The following is a 16,996-nucleotide window of genomic DNA, read 5'->3' on the forward strand; positions in this document are numbered from 1 at the left end:
TTTCTACATGTTATAAAAGTGTAAATCAGTGATAAATATATAAAAATGTGGCATAATCAACCAAATATATTTTTCCAAACAGAAATCTCAGACACTTCCTATGCAGTCATCTTTACATTTACTCTGAGTAACATCAGCATCCCAGAAGACCCTAATCTAAAAAACAACACTTACAATCAAGTGCAAAATATTGTCAATACTGCGGTAAGCATTCACAATTTTCCTGTTAAAGAGTTGGATTAAATAAAAACTTTTCTTGGCATTAATGAATGGTTTGATTTTCCATAACAGCTGAACACTCTTCTGAATGGGCCTACCTCTCCAGATTTTAAACCCACATCCTCTGACTTCACGTAAGATATAATTTCTCTAAATTATATTGATTCATTTTATTAATTGCATGCAAGTAAACATTTCAGCACATTGAAACATGCCAACTGATAAAGTACATTTGCATACAAAAATGGTTTCACAATTAAAAAATAAATCTCTTTACAAAAATGTTGTCTGCTTTTCTTACAGGAGCACATCAGACCAAATTAATGGCGTGATGGTTTACACCTTCCAAGATGGAGATGCGATACAACCAGTTAGCTTCCTAGATCTGCTTCGTTTACCAATAGGTACGTCTACTTTCAACAACTCAGATATTTTACTTCTTAAAAATAACTTAAAAGTGGAGAAACGTTGTATCACAATAATTTTAATCACATTTTTTTTCATCTAGGATCAACAACTACAACTGTGTCTCCTCTGACATCAAGCAAATTCCCATTGACTTCTCTGAAACCACTGTAAGTGTTTATTAATAGTATTATTAGAAATAGCATTGTCATGTAGTCATTATTTAATCCCAAGCCATGAACTGTATTAAATGAAAGTTGTGCCTTTTTGCAGATCTGGTTCAGCAGTGGTGACAAGCAAACTGGTGTTCAACTCCTCATCTCCAGTCCCCAGTGATGCTCTGGTGCTCACTGCTATCCAAACTCTCATGGACTCCAGAGGATCACAACTTAGTGAATCCGTGAAGGTGGCAAATGTCACTTATGAAAGTAAGTGACATCATTTTTATGGACAGGCCTTTTTCTACATGGTATAAAAGTGTAAATCAGTGATAAATATGAAAAATTGGTTAAATCAAAAACAAATCTTTTTCCAAACAGAAATCTCAGACACCTCTTATGCAGTCATCTTTACATTTACTCTGAGTAACATCAGCATCCCAGAAGACCCAGATCTAAAAAACAACACTTACGATCAAGTGCAAAATACCGTCAATACTGCGGTAAGCATTCACATTACTGTTAAAGAGTTGGATTAAATAAAAACTTTTCTTGGCATTATTGAATGGTTTGATTTTCCCTAACAGCTGAACACTCTTCTGAATGGGCCTACCTCTCCAGTTTTTAAACCCACATCCTCTGACTTCACGTAAGATGAAATTTGAGTTCTATTTCTAAATTATATTTGTTCATTTTATTAATTGCATGCAAGAAAACATGTCAAGACATTGAAACATGCCAACTGATAAAGTACATTTGCATACAAAAACTGGTTTCATAATTAAAAAATAAATCTCTTTACAAATATGTTGACTGCTTTTCTTACAGGAGCACTTCAGACCAAATTAATGGTGTGATGGTTTACACCTTCCAAGATGGGGATGCGATACAACCAGTTAGCTTCCTAGATCTGCTTCGTTTACCGATAGGTACGCCTATTTTCAACAACCTCAGATATTGTAATTCTTAAAAACTTGAAAGTGAAGAAACTTTTGTATCACAATAATTTTAATCACTTTCTTACCTTCTAGGATCATCCTCTACAACTGTGTCTCCTCTGACATCAAGCAAATTCCCATTGACGTCTCTGAAACCACTGTAAGTGCTTATTAATATTATTAAAAATAACAATTAGTCATGTAGTCATTATTTATTACCAAGCCCTTAACTGTTTTAAATTAAATTGTGCCTTTTTTCAGATCTGGTTCAGCAGTGGTGACAAGCAAACTGGTGTTCAACTCCTCATCTCCAATCCCCAGTGATGCTCTGGTGCTCACTGCTATCCAAACTCTCATGGACTCCAGAGGATCACAACTTAGTGATTCCGTGAAGGTGGAAAATGTCACTTATGAAAGTAAGTGCCATCATTTTTATGGACAGGCTTTTTTCTACATGGTATAAAGTGTGAATTAGTGATAAATATATAAAAATGTGGCACAATCAAAAACAAATATTTTTCCAAACAGAAATCTCAGACACCTCATATGCAGTCATCTTTACATCAACTCTGAGTAACATCAGCATCCCAGAAGACCCTAATCTAAAAAACAACACTTACAATCAAGTGCAAAATATTGTCAATACTGCGGTAAGCATTCACATTACTGTTAAAGAGTTGGATAAAATAAAAACTTTTCCTGGCATTAATAAAATTGTTTGATTTTCACTAACAGCTGAACACTCTTCTGAATGGGCCTACCTCTCCAGTTTTTAAACCCACATCCTCTAACTTCACGTAAGATGAAATTTTAATTCTTTCTCTAAATTATATTGATTCGTTTTATTAATTGCATGCAAGAAAACATTTTAGGACATTGAAACATGTCAACTGATAAAGTACATTTTCATTAAAACAGTTTTTTACAATTAAAAAATACACTTTTTTACAAATATGTTGTTTGCTGTTCTTACAGGAGCACTTCAGACCAAATTAATGGCGTGATAGATTACACCTTCCAAGATGGAGATGTGATACAACCAGTTAGCTTCCTAGATCTGCTTCGTTTACCGATAGGTACGCCTATTTTCAACAACCTCAGATATTGTAATTCTTAAAAACTTGAAAGTGAAGAAACTTTTGTATCACAATAATTTTAATCACTTTCTTACCTTCTAGGATCAACAACTACAACTGTGTCTCCTCTGACATCAAGCCAATTCCCATTGACATCTCTGAAACCACTGTAAGTGCTTATTATGATTATTAGAAATAACAATTAGACATATAATAATTTATTAATGCCAAGCCATGAGCTGTATTAAATGAAAGATGTGCCCCTTTTTGCAGATCTGGTTCAGCAGTGGTGACAAGCAAACTGGTGTTCAACTCCTCATCTCCAATCCCCAGTGATGCTCTGGTGCTCACTGCTATCCAAACTCTCATGGACTCCAGAGAGTCACAACTTAGTGAATCCGTGAAAGTGGCAAATGTCACTTATGAAAGTAAGTGCCATCATTTTTATGGACAGGCTTTTTTCTACATGGTATAAAGTGTGAATTAGTGATAAATATATAAAAATGTGGCACAATCAAAAACAAATATTTTTCCAAACAGAAATCTCAGACACCTCATATGCAGTCATCTTTACATCTACTCTGAGTAACATCAGCATCCCAGAAGACCCTAATCTCAAAAACAACACTTACAATCAAGTGCAAAATATTGTCAATACTGCAGTAAGCATTCACAATTTTTCCTGTTAAAGATGTTGGGTCCAATAAAAACTTTTCCTAGCATTAATGAATGGTTTGATTTTTCCTAACAGCTGAACACTCTTCTGAATGGGCCTACCTCTACAGTTTTTAAACCCACATCCTCTAACTTCACGTAAGATGAAATTTGAATTCTTTCTCTAAATTATATTGATTCATTTTATTAATTGCATTGAAGAAAACATTTCAGCACATTGAAACATGCAAACTGATAAAGTACATTTACATACAAAAACTAGTATTACAATTAAAAAATAAAGCTCTTAACAAATATGTTGTTTGCTGTTCTTACAGGAGCACATCAGACCAAATTAATGGCGTGATGGTTTACACCTTCCAAGATGGAGATGCGATACAACCAGTTAGCTTCCTAGATCTGCTTCGTTTACCGATAGGTACGCCTATTTTCAACAACCTCAGATATTGTAATTCTTAAAAAAACTTGAAAGAGAAGAAACTTTTGTATCACAATAATTTGAATCACTTTCTTACCTTCTAGGATCAACAACTACAACTGTGTCTCCTCTGAGAACAAGCCAATTCCCATTGACGTCTCTGAAACCACTGTAAGTGTTGATTATGATTATTAGAAATAACAATTAGACATGTAGGGGCAGTTTCCCAGACCAGGATTATCTTAATCCAGGACTAAGCCTTAGTTTATTTAGGAAATATAACTAGTTAGAACAAACATGCTTTACTAAAAACATTACCTGTGTGCATTTTGAGGTAAAACAAAGGGCACTGATGTATTTTAAGATATGTCAGTGCAAATTGTTTTCAGTTTGGAGAGCTCTTCAAAGTGTTTTAGTCTAGGACTAGTCTAATCCCTGTCCGGGAAACCACCCCATAATAATTTATTAATGCCAAGCCCTGAGCTGTATTAAATGAAAGATGTGCCCCTTTTTGCAGATCTGGTTCGGCAGTGGTGACAAGCAAACTGGTGTTCAACTCCTCATCTCCAGTCCCCAGTGATGCTCTGGTGCTCACTGCTATCCAAACTCTCATGAACTCCAGAGGATCACAACTTAGTGACTCCGTGAAGGTGGAAAATTTCACTTATGAAAGTAAGTGACATCATTTTTATGGACAGGCTTTTTCTACATGGTATAAAAGTGTAAATCAGTGATAAATATGAAAAATTGGTTAAATCAAAAACAAATCTTTTTCCAAACAGAAATCTCAGACACCTCATATGCAGTCATCTTTACATTTACTCTGAGTAACATCAGCATCCCAGAAGACCCTAATCTAAAAAACAACACTTACAATCAAGTGCAAAATATTGTCAATACTGCGGTAAGCATTCACATTACTGTTAAAGAGTTGGATTAAATAAAAAATTTTCCTGGCATTAATAAAATTTTTTGATTTTCACTAACAGCTGAACACTCTTCTGAATGGGCCTACCTCTCCAGTTTTTAAACCCACATCCTCTAACTTCACGTAAGATGAAATTTTAATTCTTTCTCTAAATTATATTGATTCATTTTATTAATTGCATGCAAGAAAACATTTTAGGACATTGAAACATGTCAACTGATAAAGTACATTTTCATTAAAACTGGTTTTTACAATTAAAAAATGAACTTTTTTACAAATATGTTGTCTGCTTTTCTTACAGGAGCACTTCAGACCAAATTAATGGCGTGATAGATTACACCTTCCAAGATGGAGATGTGATACAACCAGTTAGCTTCCTAGATCTGCTTCATTTACCGATAGGTACGCCTATTTTCAACAACCTCAGATATTTTCTTTCTTATAAACTTGAAAGTGAAGAAACTTTTGTATCACAATAATTTTAATCACTTTCTTAACTTCTAGGATCATCCACTACAACTGTGTCTCCTCTGACATCAAGCCAATTCCCATTGACTTCTCTGAAACCACTGTAAGTGTTAATTATTATTATTAAAAATAATAATTAGTCATGTACTCATTATTTATTACCAAGCCCTTAACTGTTTTAAATTAAATTGTGCCTTTTTGCAGATCTGGTTCAGCAGTGGTGACAAGCAAACTGGTGTTCAACTCCTCATCTCCAGTCCCCAGTGATGCTCTGGTGCTCACTGCTATCCAAACTCTCATGAACTCCAGAGGATCACAACTTAGTGACTCCGTGAAGGTGGAAAATTTCACTTATGAAAGTAAGTGACATCATTTTTATGGACAGGCTTTTTTCTACATGGTATAGAAATGTGAATCAGTGATAAATATGAAAAATTGGCTCAATCAAAAACAAATCTTTTTCCAAACAGAAATCTCAGACACCTCCTATGCAGTCATTTTTACATCAACTCTGAGTAACATCAGCATCCCAGAAGACCCAGATCTAAAAAACAACACTTACAATCAAGTGCAAAATACCGTCAATACTGCGGTAAGCATTTACAATTTTTCCTGTTAAAGAGTTGGATTAAATAAAACTTTTCCTGGCATTAATGAATTGTTTGATTTTCACTAACAGCTGAACACTCTTCTGAACGGGCCTACCTCTCCAGCTTTTGAACCCACATCCTCTAACTTCACGTAAGATTAAATCTGAGTTATATTTCTAAATTATATTGATTCATTTTATTAGTTACATGCAAGAAAACATTTCAGCACATTGAAACATGCCAACTGATAAAGTACATTTACATACAAAAACTGGTTTCACAATTAAAAAATAAAGCTCTTAACAAATATGTTGTTTGCTGTTCTTACACGAGCACATCAGACCAAATTAATGGCGTGATGGTTTACACCTTCCAAGATGGAGATGCGATACAACCAGTTAGCTTCCTAGATCTGCTTCGTTTACCGATAGGTACGCCTATTTTCAACAACCTCAAATATTTTAATTCTTAAAAAAACTTGAAAGAGAAGAAACTTTTGTATCACAATAATTTTAATCCCTTTCTTACCTTCTAGGATCAACAACTACAACTGTGTCTCCTCTGACATCAAGCCAATTCCCATTGACGTCTCTGAAACCACTGTAAGTGCTAATTATGAATATTAGAAATAACAATTAGACATATAATAATTTATAAATGCCAAGCCCTGAGCTGTATTAAATTAAAGATGTGCCCCTTTTTGCAGATCTGGTTCAGCAGTGGTGACAAGCAAACTGTTGTTCAACTCCTCATCTCCAGTCCCCAGTGATGCTCTGGTGCTCACTGCTATCCAAACTCTCATGAACTCCAGAGAGTCACAACTTGGTGAATCCGTGAAGGTGGCAAATGTCACTTATGAAAGTAAGTGACATAATTTTTATGGACAGGCTTTTTTCTACATGGTATAAAAGTGTAAATCAGTGATAAATATGAAAAATTGGTTAAATCAAAAACAAATATTTTTCCAAACAGAAATCTCAGACACCTCTTATGCAGTCATCTTTACATTTACTCTGAGTAACATCAGCATCCCAGAAGACCCTAATCTAAAAAACAACACTTACGATCAAGTGCAAAATACCGTCAATACTGCGGTAAGCATTCACATTACTGTTAAAGAGTTGGATTAAATAAAAACTTTTCCTGGCATTAATAAAATTGTTTGATTTTCACTAACAGCTGAACACTCTTCTGAATGGGCCTACCTCTACAGTTTTTAAACCCACATCCTCTAACTTCACGTAAGATAAAATTTGAATTCTTTCTCTAAATTATATTGATTCATTTTCTTAGTTGCATGCAAGAAGTCATTTTAGGACATTGAAACATGTCAACTGATAAAGTAAATTTTCATTAAAACTGTTTTTTACAATTAAAAAATAAACTTTTTTACAAATATGTTGTCTGCTTTTCTTACAGGAGCACTTCAGACCAAATTAATGGCGTGATAGATTACACTTTCCAAGATGGAGATGTGATACAACCAGTTAGCTTCCTAGATCTGCTTCGTTTACCGATAGGTACGCCTATTTTCAACAACCTCAGATATTGTAATTCTTAAAAAACTTGAAAGTAAAGAAACTTTTGTATCACAATAATTTTAATCACTTTCTTACCTTCTAGGATCAACAACTACAACTGTGTCTCCTCTGAGAACAAGCCAATTCCCATTGACTTCTCTGAAACCACTGTAAGTGCTTATTAATATTATTAAAAATAACAATTAGTCATGTAGTCATTATGTATTACCAAGCCCTAAACTGTTTTAAATTAAATTGTGCCTTTTTGCAGATTTGGTTCGGCAGTGGTGACAAGTAAACTGGTGTTCAACTCCTCATCTCCAGTCCCCAGTGAAGCTCTGGTGCTCACTGCTATCCAAACTCTCATGAACTCCAGAGGATCACAACTTAATGAATCTGTGAAGGTGGCAAATTTCACTTATGAAAGTAAGTGACATCATTTTTATGGACAGGCTTTTTTCTACATGGTATAAAAGTGTGAATCAGTGATAAATATGAAAAATTGGCTAAATCAAAAACAAATCTTTTTCCAAACAGAAATCTCAGACACCTCTTATGCAGTCATCTTTACATCTACTCTGAGTAACATCAGCATCCCAGAAGACCCTAATCTAAAAAACAACACTTACAATCAAGTGCAAAATATTGTCAATACCGCAGTAAGCATTTACAATTTTTTTCTGTTAAAGAGTTGGATTAAATAAAAACTTTTCCTGGCATTAATACTTTTTTTTTGATTTTCACTAACAGCTGAACACTCTTCTGAACGGGCCTACCTCTACAGTTTTAAAACCCACATCCTCTAACTTCACGTAAGATGAAATTTGAATTCTTCATCTAAATTATATTGATTCATTTTATTATTTACATGCAAGAAAACATTTTAGGACATTGAAACATGTTGTCTGCTTTTCTTACACGAGCACATCAGACCAAATTAATGGCATCATGGTTTACACCTTCCAAGATGGAGATGCGATACAACCAGTTAGCTTTCTAGATCTGCTTCATTTACCGATAGGTATGTTTATTTTCAACAACTCCGATATTTTGATTCTTAAAAAACTTGAAAGTGGAGAAACTTTTGTATAACAATAATTTAAATATTTTTTTTCCATCTAGGATCAACAACATCAACTATGTCTCCTCTGACAACAAGCAATTTCCCATTGACGTCTCTGAAACCACTGTAAGTGTTAATTATGATTATTAGAAATAACAATTAGACATGTAGTAATTTATAAATACCAATCCTTGAGCTGTATTAAATGAAAGATGTGCCCCTTTTTGCAGATTTGGTTCGGCAGTGGTGATAAGTAAACTGGTGTTCAACTCCTCATCTCCAATCCCCAGTGATGCTCTGGTGCTCACTGCTATCCAAACTCTCATGAACTCCAGAGAGTCACAACTTAATGAATCCGTGAAGGTGGCAAATTTCACTTATGAAAGTAAGTGACATCATTTTTGCAAAAAGACTATGTCTACATGGTATAAAAGTGTGAATTAGTGATAAATATGAAAAATTGGCTCAATCAAAAACTAATCTTTTTCCAAACAGAAATCTCAGACACCTCATATGCAGTCATCTTTACATTTATTCTGAGTAACATCAGCATCCCAGAAGACCCTAATCTAAAAAACAACACTTACGATCAAGTGCAAAATATTGTCAATACCGCAGTAAGCATTTACATTTTTTTCTGTTAAAGAGTTGGATTAAATAAAAACTTTTCCTGGCATTAATAAAATTGTTTGATTTTTACTAACAGCTGAACACTCTTCTGAATGGGCCTACCTCTCCAGTTTTTGAACCCACATCCTCTAACTTCACGTAAGATGAAATTTGAAATCTTTCTATAAATTATATTGATTCATTTTATTAATTGCATGCAAGAAAACATTTTAACTGATAATCTGATAAAGTACATTTTCATTAAAACTGGTTTTTACAATAAAAAAGAAACTTTTTTACAAACATGTTGTCTGCTTTTTGTTACAGGAGCACTTCAGACCAAATTAATGGTGTGATAGATTACACCTTCCAAGATGGAGATGTGATACAACCACTTAGCTTCCTAGATCTGCTTCGTTTACCGATAGGTACGCCTATTTTCAACAACCTCAGATATTTTCATTCTTAAAAAACTTGAAAGTGAAGAAACTTTTGTATCACAATAATTTTAATCACTTTCTTACCTTCTAGGATCAACAACTACAACTGTGTCTCCTCTGATATCAAGCCAATTCCCAGTGACTTCTCTGAAACCACTGTAAGTGTTTATTCTTAGTATTATTAGAAATAACAATGTCATGTAGTCATTATTTATTACCAAGCCCTAAACTGTTTTAAATTAAATTGTGCCTTTTTGCAGATCTGGTTCAGCAGTGGTGACAAGTAAACTGGTGTTCAACTCCTCATCTCCAGTCCCCAGTGATGCTCTGGTGCTCACTGCTATCCAAACTCTCATGAACTCCAGAGGATCACAACTTAATGAATCCGTGAAGGTGGCAAATGTCACTTATGAAAGTAAGTGACATAATTTTTATGGACAGGCTTTTTTTCTACATGGTATAAAAGTGTGAATCTGTGATAAGTATGAAAAATTGGCTCAATCAAAAACAAATCTTTTTCCAAACAGAAATCTCAGACACCTCATATGCAGTCATCTTTACATTTACTCTGAGTAACATCAGCATCCCAGAAGACCCTAATCTAAAAAACAACACTTACAATCAAGTGCAAAATATTGTCAATACTGCGGTAAGCATTCACAATTTTTCCTTTTAAAGAGTTGGATTAAATAAAAACTTTTCCTGGCATTTAATAAAATTGTTTGATTTTCACTAACAGCTGAACACTCTTCTGAATGGGCCTACCTCTACAGTTTTTGAACCTACATCCTCTAACTTCACGTAAGATGAAATTTGAATTCTTTCTCTAAATTATATTGATTCATTTTATTAATTGCATGCAAGAAAACATTTTAGGACATTGAAACATGTCAACTGATAAAGTACATTTTCATTAAAACTGGTTTTTACAATTAAAAAATAAACTTTTTTTACAAATATGTTGTCTGCTTTTCTTACAGGAGCACATCAGACCAAATTAATGGCGTGATAGATTACACCTTCCAAGATGGAGATGTGATACAACCAGTTAGCTTCCTAGATCTGCTTCGTTTACCGATAGGTACGTCTATTTTCAACCACTCAGATATTTTAATTCTTAAAAAACTTGAAAGTAAAGAAACTTTTGTATCACAATAATTTTAATCACTTTCTTACCTTCTAGGATCAACAACTACAACTGTGTCTCCTCTGACATCAAGCCAATTCCCATTGACGTCTCTGAAACCACTGTAAGTGTTTATTATTATTATTAAAAATAACAATTAGTCATGTAGTCATTATTTATTACAAAGCCCTAAACTGTTTTAAATTAAATTGTGCCTTTTTGCAGATTTGGTTCGGCAGTGGTGACAAGTAAACTGGTGTTCAACTCCTCATCTCCAGTCCCCAGTGATGCTCTGGTGCTCACTGCTATCCAAACTCTCATGAACTCCAGAGGATCACAACTTAATGAATCCGTGAAGGTGGCAAATGTCACTTATGAAAGTAAGTGACATCATTTTTGCAAAAAGACTAGGTCTACATGGTATAAAAGTGTGAATCAGTGATAAATATGAAAAATTGGCTCAATCAAAAACTAATCTTTTTCCAAACAGAAATCTCAGACACCTCATATGCAGTTATCTTTACATTTACTCTGAGTAACATCAGCATCCCAGAAGACCCTAATCTAAAAAACAACACTTACGATCAAGTGCAAAATACCGTCAATACTGCGGTAAGCATTTACCATTTTTACTGTTAAAGAGTTGGATTAAATAAAAACTTTTCCTGGCATTAATAAAATTGTTTGATTTTCACTGACAGCTGAACACTCTTCTGAACGGGCCTACCTCTCCAGTTTTTAAACCCACATCCTCTAACTTCACGTAAGATAAAATTTGAATTCTTTCTCTTTATTATATTGGTTCATTTTATTAAGTGCATGCAAGAAAGCGTTTTAGGATATTAAAACTAGCCAACTGAAAAAGTACATTTGCCTAAAAGATTCAATATAATGAATTTACACAAAAACAAAGCTCTTAAATGTTGTCTGCTTTTCTTACAGGAGCACATCAGACCAAATTAATGGCGTGATGGTTTACACCTTCCAAGATGGTGATGCAATACAACCAGTTAGCTTCTTAGATCTGCTTCATTTACCGATAGGTACGCCTATTTTCAACAACTCAGATATTTTCATTTTTTAAAAACTTGAAAGTGGAGAAACTTTTGTATCACAATAATTTGAATCACTTTCTTACCTTCTAGGATCAACAACTACAACTGTGTCTCCTCTGACAACAAGCAAATTCCCATTGACATCTCTGAAACCACTGTAAGTGTTAATTATGATTATTAGAAATAACAATTAGACATATAATAATTTATTAATGCCAAGCCCTGAACTGTATTAAAGAAAGATGTGCCCGTTTACAGATCTGGTTCAGCAGTGGTGACAAGCAAACTGTTGTTCAACTCCTCATCTCCAGTCCCCAGTGATGCTCTGGTGCTGACTGCTATCCAAACTCTCATGAACTCCAGAGGATCACAACTTAATGAATCTGTGAAGGTGGCAAATTTCACTTATGAAAGTAAGTGACATCATTTTTATGGACAGGCTTTTTCTACATGGTATAAAAGTGTAAATCAGTGATAAATATGAAAAATTGGCTCAATCAAAAACTAATCTTTTTCCAAACAGAAATCTCAGACACCTCATATGCAGTCATCTTTACATTTACTCTGAGAAACATCAGCATCCCAGAAGACCCTAATCTAAAAAACAACACTTACAATCAAGTGCAAAATATTGTCAATACCGCAGTAAGCATTTAATTTTTTTTCTGTTAAAGAGTTGGATTAAATAAAAACTTTTCCTGGCATTAATAAAATTGTTTGATTTTCACTAACAGCTGAACACTCTTCTGAACGGGCCTACCTCTCCAGCTTTTGAACCCACATCCTCTAACTTCACGTAAGATGAAATTTGAAATCTTTCTATAAATTATATTGATTCATTTTATTAATTGCATGCAAGAAAACATTTTAACTGATAAACTGATAAAGTACATTTTCATTAAAACTGGTTTTTACAATAAAAAATAAACTTTTTTACAAACATGTTGTCTGCTTTTCTTACAGGAGCACTTCAGACCAAATTAATGGCGTGATAGATTACACCTTCCAAGATGGAGATGTGATACAACCACTTAGCTTCCTAGATCTGCTTCGTTTACCGATAGGTACGCCTATTTTCAACAACCTCAGATATTTTCATTCTTAAAAAACTTGAAAGTGAAGAAACTTTTGTATCACAATAATTTTAATCACTTTCTTACCTTATAGGATCAACAACTACAACTGTGTCTCCTCTGACATCAAGCCAATTCCCATTGACTTCTCTGAAACCACTGTAAGTGTTTATTCTTAGTATTATTAGAAATAACAATGTCATGTAGTCATTATTTATTACCAAGCCCTAAACTGTTTTAAATTAAATTGTGCCTTTTTGCAGATCTGGTTCGGCAGTGGTGACAAGCAAACTGGTGTTCAACTCCTCATCTCCAGTCCCCAGTGATGCTCTGGTGCTCACTGCTATCCAAACTCTCATGAACTCCAGAGGATCACAACTTAATGAATCCGTGAAGGTGGCAAATTTCACTTATGAAAGTAAGTGACATCATTTTTATGGACAGGCTTTTTTCTACATGGTATAAAAGTGTGAATCAGTGATAAATATGAAAAATTGGCTAAATCAAAAACAAATCTTTTTCCAAACAGAAATCTCAGACACCTCCTATGCAGTCATCTTTACATTTACTCTGAGTAACATCAGCATCCCAGAAGACCCTAATCTAAAAAACAACACTTACAATCAAGTGCAAAATACCGTCAATACTGCGGTAAGCATTTACAATTTTTCTGTTAAAGAGTTGGATTAAATAAAAACTTTTCCTGGCATTAATAAAATTGTTTGATTTTCCCTAATAGCTGAACACCCTTCTGAACGGGCCTACCTCTCCAGTTTTTAAACCCACATCCTCTAACTTCACGTAAGATCAAATTGAATTCTATCTCTAAATTTTAGTGATTCATTTATTAATTGCATGCAAGAAAACATTTTAAGACATTAAAACATGTCAACTGATAAAGTATATTTGCATACAAAACTGATTTCACAATTAAAAAAAATAAATCTCTTTACAAATATTTTGTCTGCTGTCCTTACACGAGCACATCAGACCAAATTAATGGCATCATGGTTTACACCTTCCAAGATGGAGATGCGATACAACCAGTTAGCTTCCTAGATCTGCTTCGTTTACCGATAGGTATGTTTATTTTCAACAACTCCGATATTTTGATTCTTAAAAAACTTGAAAGTGGAGAAACTTTTGTATAACAATAATTTAAATATTTTTTTTCCATCTAGGATCAACAACATCAACTATGTCTCCTCTGACAACAAGCAATTTCCCATTGACGTCTCTGAAACCACTGTAAGTGTTAAGTAAGGGATAATGTAGTGGCAGCCGGTTGTTATTGGGAAATAAGCCCCGACAGTGTGATCAGGACCCGACGCGAAGCGGAGGGTCTTGTATCACACTGAAGGGGCTTATTTCCCAATAACTACCGGCTGCCTCTACATTATCCCGCTTATTACACGGCTACTTGCCACATAAGAAAAAAACTGGACATGAATATGAATTTGAAACATTTTATTGGCATATTTGTTTTAAATTAACATTTTTATCCTTCCGCGAAACTTTGCACAGATGCATAAAATGATCGTAATACCTTATTAAGATCCTCTGCTTGATACTTGTCTCCATTTTTTCTCTTTTAGCCAGTCTTTGAGAAGTTTTAATGCCCATTCTTTTTTTTGTGTGTTTGCTTCGTAGCTGTCGTGCTCTATTTTGTCAAGTTCAGTCTCAGTAAGCTGTCTGTGTCTTGTCGTGATTGTCGAGTGTTTGTCACAAGATGGCGCCAAACAGACAGTAATCTTTATTGATCTTTATTGGCGCGAAGCGATATTACTCGTGCAAGTAGTCCGGCTATGCGTTATTATTTTGGAGCGGTTATTATTTGAAAAGAACGAACCTGCAAATGTCTCAACTGACCAATCAGAATCAAACATTCCAGAGAGCCGTGTAATAATTATGATTATTAGAAATAACAATTAGACATGTAGTAATTTATAAATACCAATCCTTGAGCTGTATTAAACGAAAGATGTGCCCCTTTTTGCAGATTTGGTTCGGCAGTGGTGATAAGTAAACTGGTGTTCAACTCCTCATCTCCAATCCCCAGTGATGCTCTGGTGCTCACTGCTATCCAAACTCTCATGAACTCCAGAGGATCACAACTTAATGAATCCGTGAAGGTGGCAAATGTCACTTATGAAAGTAAGTGACATCATTTTTTCAAAAAGACTATGTCTACATGGTATAAAAGTGTAAATCAGTGATAAATATGAAAAATTGGCTAAATCAAAAACAAATCTTTTTCCAAACAGAAATCTCAGACACCTCTTATGCAGTCATCTTTACATCTACTCTGAGTAACATCAGCATCCCAGAAGACCCAGATCTAAAAAACAACACTTACGATCAAGTGCAAAATACCGTCAATACTGCGGTAAGCATTCACATTACTGTTAAAGAGTTGGATTAAATAAAATCTTTTCCTGGCATTAATAAAATTGTTTGATTTTCACTAACAGCTGAACACTCTTCTGAATGGGCCTACCTCTACAGTTTTTAAACCCACATCCTCTGACTTCACGTAAGATAAAATTTGAATTCTTTCTCTAAATTATATTGATTCATTTTATTAAGTGCATGCAAGAAAACGTTTTAGGATATTAAAACTAGCCAACTGAAAAAGTACATTTGCCTAAAAGATTCAATATAATGATTTTACATAAAAACAAAGCTCTTAAATGTTTTCTGCTTTTCTTACACGAGCACATCAGACCAAATTAATGGCGTGATGGTTTACACCTTCCAAGATGGTGATGCAATACAACCAGTTAGCTTCTTAGATCTGCTTCGTTTACCGATAGGTACGTCTATTTTCAACAACTCAGATATTTTAATTTTTTAAAAATTTGAAAGTGGAGAAACTTTTGTATAACAATAATTTGAATCACTTTCTTACCTTCTAGGATCAACAACTACAACTGTGTCTCCTCTGACAACAAGCAAATTCCCATTGACATCTCTAAAACCAGTGTAAGTGTTTATTATTACTATTATTAAAAATAACAATTAGTCATGTAGTAATTTTTTAATTCCAAGTCCTGAACTGTATTAAAGAAAGATGTGCCCGTTTACAGATCTGGTTCAGCAGAGGTAACAAGCAAAATGGTATTTAACTCATCTCCAGTCCCCAGTGATGCTCTGGTGCTCACTGCTATCCAAACTCTCATGGACTCCAGAGGATCACAACTTAGTGAATCCGTAAATGTGACGAATGTCACTTATGAAAGTAAGTTTTATTATTTTCTGAGTAAGTCTATTTATATTTCATTTATAGTTGTGTGGTAAATAGCTAACTTTGGCTTGTTTATTTTCATACAGGAATCTCAGACACCTCTTATGCAGTCATCTTTACATTTAGTCTGAGTAACATCAGCATCCCAGAAGACCCTGAGCTCAAAAACAACACTTTCGATCAAGTGCAAATTATTGTAAATACCGCGGTAAGCATTTACAAATTTTCCTGTTAAAGAGGATTAAATGAAAACTTTCCCTGGCATTGATGAATTGTCTGATTTTTACTAACAGCTGAACACTCTTCTGAACGGGCCTACCTCTCCAGTTTTTAATCCCACATCCTCTAACTTCACGTAAGATCAAATTTGAATTATTTCGCATCTGATAAAGAATATTTGCATAAAACTTTCACACAAAAAATAAAGCTCTTTACAAATATATTCTCTGGATATCTTACAGGAGCAAATCAGACCAAATTAATGGCATGATAGATTACACCTTCCAAGATGGAGATGCGATACAACCAGTTAGCTTCCTAGATCTGCTTCGTTTACCAATCGGTATGTCTATTCTCATAAATCTCCATCTTTTCATGATTAAGCTTCTTGGTTCACAAACACCCAATACTGTAACTGAAAACATGATTCTCATCCATTAATCATTGTTTTTATGTTGCAGATTCAACAACAACCACAACACAACCACCGACTGTGTAAGATGAATTATTCAGTTTAGCTAAAAAGTTATTTTCTTCAATTCCTGTCGCTTCATTATTGTTATTCAACATCTTTGCAGGCTTGGAAAGGTGGTCATTTTCATTAAACTGGTGTTTATCACCATCGGTCCAGCTCCAAGTGAGGAGAGTGTACTACAGATAGCTAACAGTTTTCTAGACACACGTCTGAGAACCGTCCGATCAGTCTCAACACCAACCCTGAGTGATCCTGTGAGCATTGTGAATATCACCTATCAGAGTGAGTTTTCTTCTT

General features: G+C 34.4%; 1 protein-coding gene across 48 annotated transcripts in view; it reads left to right on the plus strand.

Annotated features, from left to right (window-relative positions):
* Nucleotides 1-16,996, plus strand: part of LOC129445284 (uncharacterized) — a 43,405-nt gene that overhangs the window by 18,931 nt on the left and 7,478 nt on the right. For 4 of the 48 annotated variants that reach the window (XR_012365866.1, XR_012365857.1, XR_012365861.1 and 1 more), the window contains exons 7-71: nucleotides 83-204; nucleotides 292-353; nucleotides 523-623; nucleotides 728-794; nucleotides 898-1,052; nucleotides 1,164-1,285; nucleotides 1,370-1,431; nucleotides 1,611-1,711; nucleotides 2,899-2,965; nucleotides 3,070-3,224; nucleotides 3,337-3,458; nucleotides 3,548-3,609; nucleotides 3,789-3,889; nucleotides 3,994-4,060; nucleotides 4,407-4,561; nucleotides 4,672-4,793; nucleotides 4,879-4,940; nucleotides 5,119-5,219; nucleotides 5,322-5,388; nucleotides 5,490-5,644; nucleotides 5,756-5,877; nucleotides 5,965-6,026; nucleotides 7,295-7,395; nucleotides 7,499-7,565; nucleotides 7,667-7,821; nucleotides 7,933-8,054; nucleotides 8,146-8,204; nucleotides 8,313-8,416; nucleotides 8,518-8,584; nucleotides 8,689-8,843; nucleotides 8,954-9,075; nucleotides 9,165-9,226; nucleotides 9,395-9,495; nucleotides 9,599-9,665; nucleotides 9,768-9,922; nucleotides 10,035-10,156; nucleotides 10,247-10,308; nucleotides 10,488-10,588; nucleotides 10,691-10,757; nucleotides 10,859-11,013; nucleotides 11,124-11,245; nucleotides 11,335-11,396; nucleotides 11,576-11,676; nucleotides 11,779-11,845; nucleotides 11,947-12,101; nucleotides 12,212-12,333; nucleotides 12,423-12,484; nucleotides 12,652-12,752; nucleotides 12,856-12,922; nucleotides 13,025-13,179; nucleotides 13,291-13,412; nucleotides 13,501-13,559; nucleotides 13,738-13,841; nucleotides 13,943-14,009; nucleotides 14,761-14,915; nucleotides 15,026-15,147; nucleotides 15,233-15,291; nucleotides 15,471-15,574; nucleotides 15,677-15,743; nucleotides 15,848-15,999; nucleotides 16,092-16,213; nucleotides 16,299-16,360; nucleotides 16,467-16,567; nucleotides 16,686-16,719; nucleotides 16,803-16,981. Coding sequence is in view for 45 of the 48 variants with exons in the window: in XM_073861867.1 (XP_073717968.1) it covers nucleotides 83-204; nucleotides 292-353; nucleotides 523-623; nucleotides 728-794; nucleotides 898-1,052; nucleotides 1,164-1,285; nucleotides 1,370-1,431; nucleotides 1,611-1,711; nucleotides 2,899-2,965; nucleotides 3,070-3,224; nucleotides 3,337-3,458; nucleotides 3,548-3,609; nucleotides 3,789-3,889; nucleotides 3,994-4,060; nucleotides 4,407-4,561; nucleotides 4,672-4,793; nucleotides 4,879-4,940; nucleotides 5,119-5,219; nucleotides 5,322-5,388; nucleotides 5,490-5,644; nucleotides 5,756-5,877; nucleotides 5,965-6,026; nucleotides 7,295-7,395; nucleotides 7,499-7,565; nucleotides 7,667-7,821; nucleotides 7,933-8,054; nucleotides 8,146-8,204; nucleotides 8,313-8,416; nucleotides 8,518-8,584; nucleotides 8,689-8,843; nucleotides 8,954-9,075; nucleotides 9,165-9,226; nucleotides 9,395-9,495; nucleotides 9,599-9,665; nucleotides 9,768-9,922; nucleotides 10,035-10,156; nucleotides 10,247-10,308; nucleotides 10,488-10,588; nucleotides 10,691-10,757; nucleotides 10,859-11,013; nucleotides 11,124-11,245; nucleotides 11,335-11,396; nucleotides 11,576-11,676; nucleotides 11,779-11,845; nucleotides 11,947-12,101; nucleotides 12,212-12,333; nucleotides 12,423-12,484; nucleotides 12,652-12,752; nucleotides 12,856-12,922; nucleotides 13,025-13,179; nucleotides 13,291-13,412; nucleotides 13,501-13,559; nucleotides 13,738-13,841; nucleotides 13,943-14,009; nucleotides 14,761-14,915; nucleotides 15,026-15,147; nucleotides 15,233-15,291; nucleotides 15,471-15,574; nucleotides 15,677-15,743; nucleotides 15,848-15,999; nucleotides 16,092-16,213; nucleotides 16,299-16,360; nucleotides 16,467-16,567; nucleotides 16,686-16,719; nucleotides 16,803-16,981 (6,579 nt within the window). In the remaining 3 variants the exon portion in view is untranslated. Of the gene's footprint in view, nucleotides 1-82; nucleotides 205-291; nucleotides 354-522; nucleotides 624-727; nucleotides 795-897; nucleotides 1,053-1,163; nucleotides 1,286-1,369; nucleotides 1,432-1,610; nucleotides 1,712-1,981; nucleotides 2,137-2,248; nucleotides 2,371-2,455; nucleotides 2,518-2,695; nucleotides 2,797-2,898; nucleotides 2,966-3,069; nucleotides 3,225-3,336; nucleotides 3,459-3,547; nucleotides 3,610-3,788; nucleotides 3,890-3,993; nucleotides 4,061-4,406; nucleotides 4,562-4,671; nucleotides 4,794-4,878; nucleotides 4,941-5,118; nucleotides 5,220-5,321; nucleotides 5,389-5,489; nucleotides 5,645-5,755; nucleotides 5,878-5,964; nucleotides 6,027-6,714; nucleotides 6,737-6,847; nucleotides 6,970-7,054; nucleotides 7,117-7,294; nucleotides 7,396-7,498; nucleotides 7,566-7,666; nucleotides 7,822-7,932; nucleotides 8,055-8,145; nucleotides 8,205-8,312; nucleotides 8,417-8,517; nucleotides 8,585-8,688; nucleotides 8,844-8,953; nucleotides 9,076-9,164; nucleotides 9,227-9,394; nucleotides 9,496-9,598; nucleotides 9,666-9,767; nucleotides 9,923-10,034; nucleotides 10,157-10,246; nucleotides 10,309-10,487; nucleotides 10,589-10,690; nucleotides 10,758-10,858; nucleotides 11,014-11,123; nucleotides 11,246-11,334; nucleotides 11,397-11,575; nucleotides 11,677-11,778; nucleotides 11,846-11,946; nucleotides 12,102-12,211; nucleotides 12,334-12,422; nucleotides 12,485-12,651; nucleotides 12,753-12,855; nucleotides 12,923-13,024; nucleotides 13,180-13,290; nucleotides 13,413-13,500; nucleotides 13,560-13,737; nucleotides 13,842-13,942; nucleotides 14,010-14,760; nucleotides 14,916-15,025; nucleotides 15,148-15,232; nucleotides 15,292-15,470; nucleotides 15,575-15,676; nucleotides 15,744-15,847; nucleotides 16,000-16,091; nucleotides 16,214-16,298; nucleotides 16,361-16,466; nucleotides 16,568-16,685; nucleotides 16,720-16,802; nucleotides 16,982-16,996 lie in introns of all 48 variants that reach the window. The other 44 variants (XM_073861860.1, XM_073861858.1, XM_073861864.1 and 41 more) reach the window with 44 other exon arrangements.

This window comes from Misgurnus anguillicaudatus, chromosome 3 (assembly GCF_027580225.2).
Source record: "Misgurnus anguillicaudatus chromosome 3, ASM2758022v2, whole genome shotgun sequence".
Classification (NCBI taxonomy): Eukaryota; Metazoa; Chordata; class Actinopteri; order Cypriniformes; family Cobitidae; genus Misgurnus; species Misgurnus anguillicaudatus.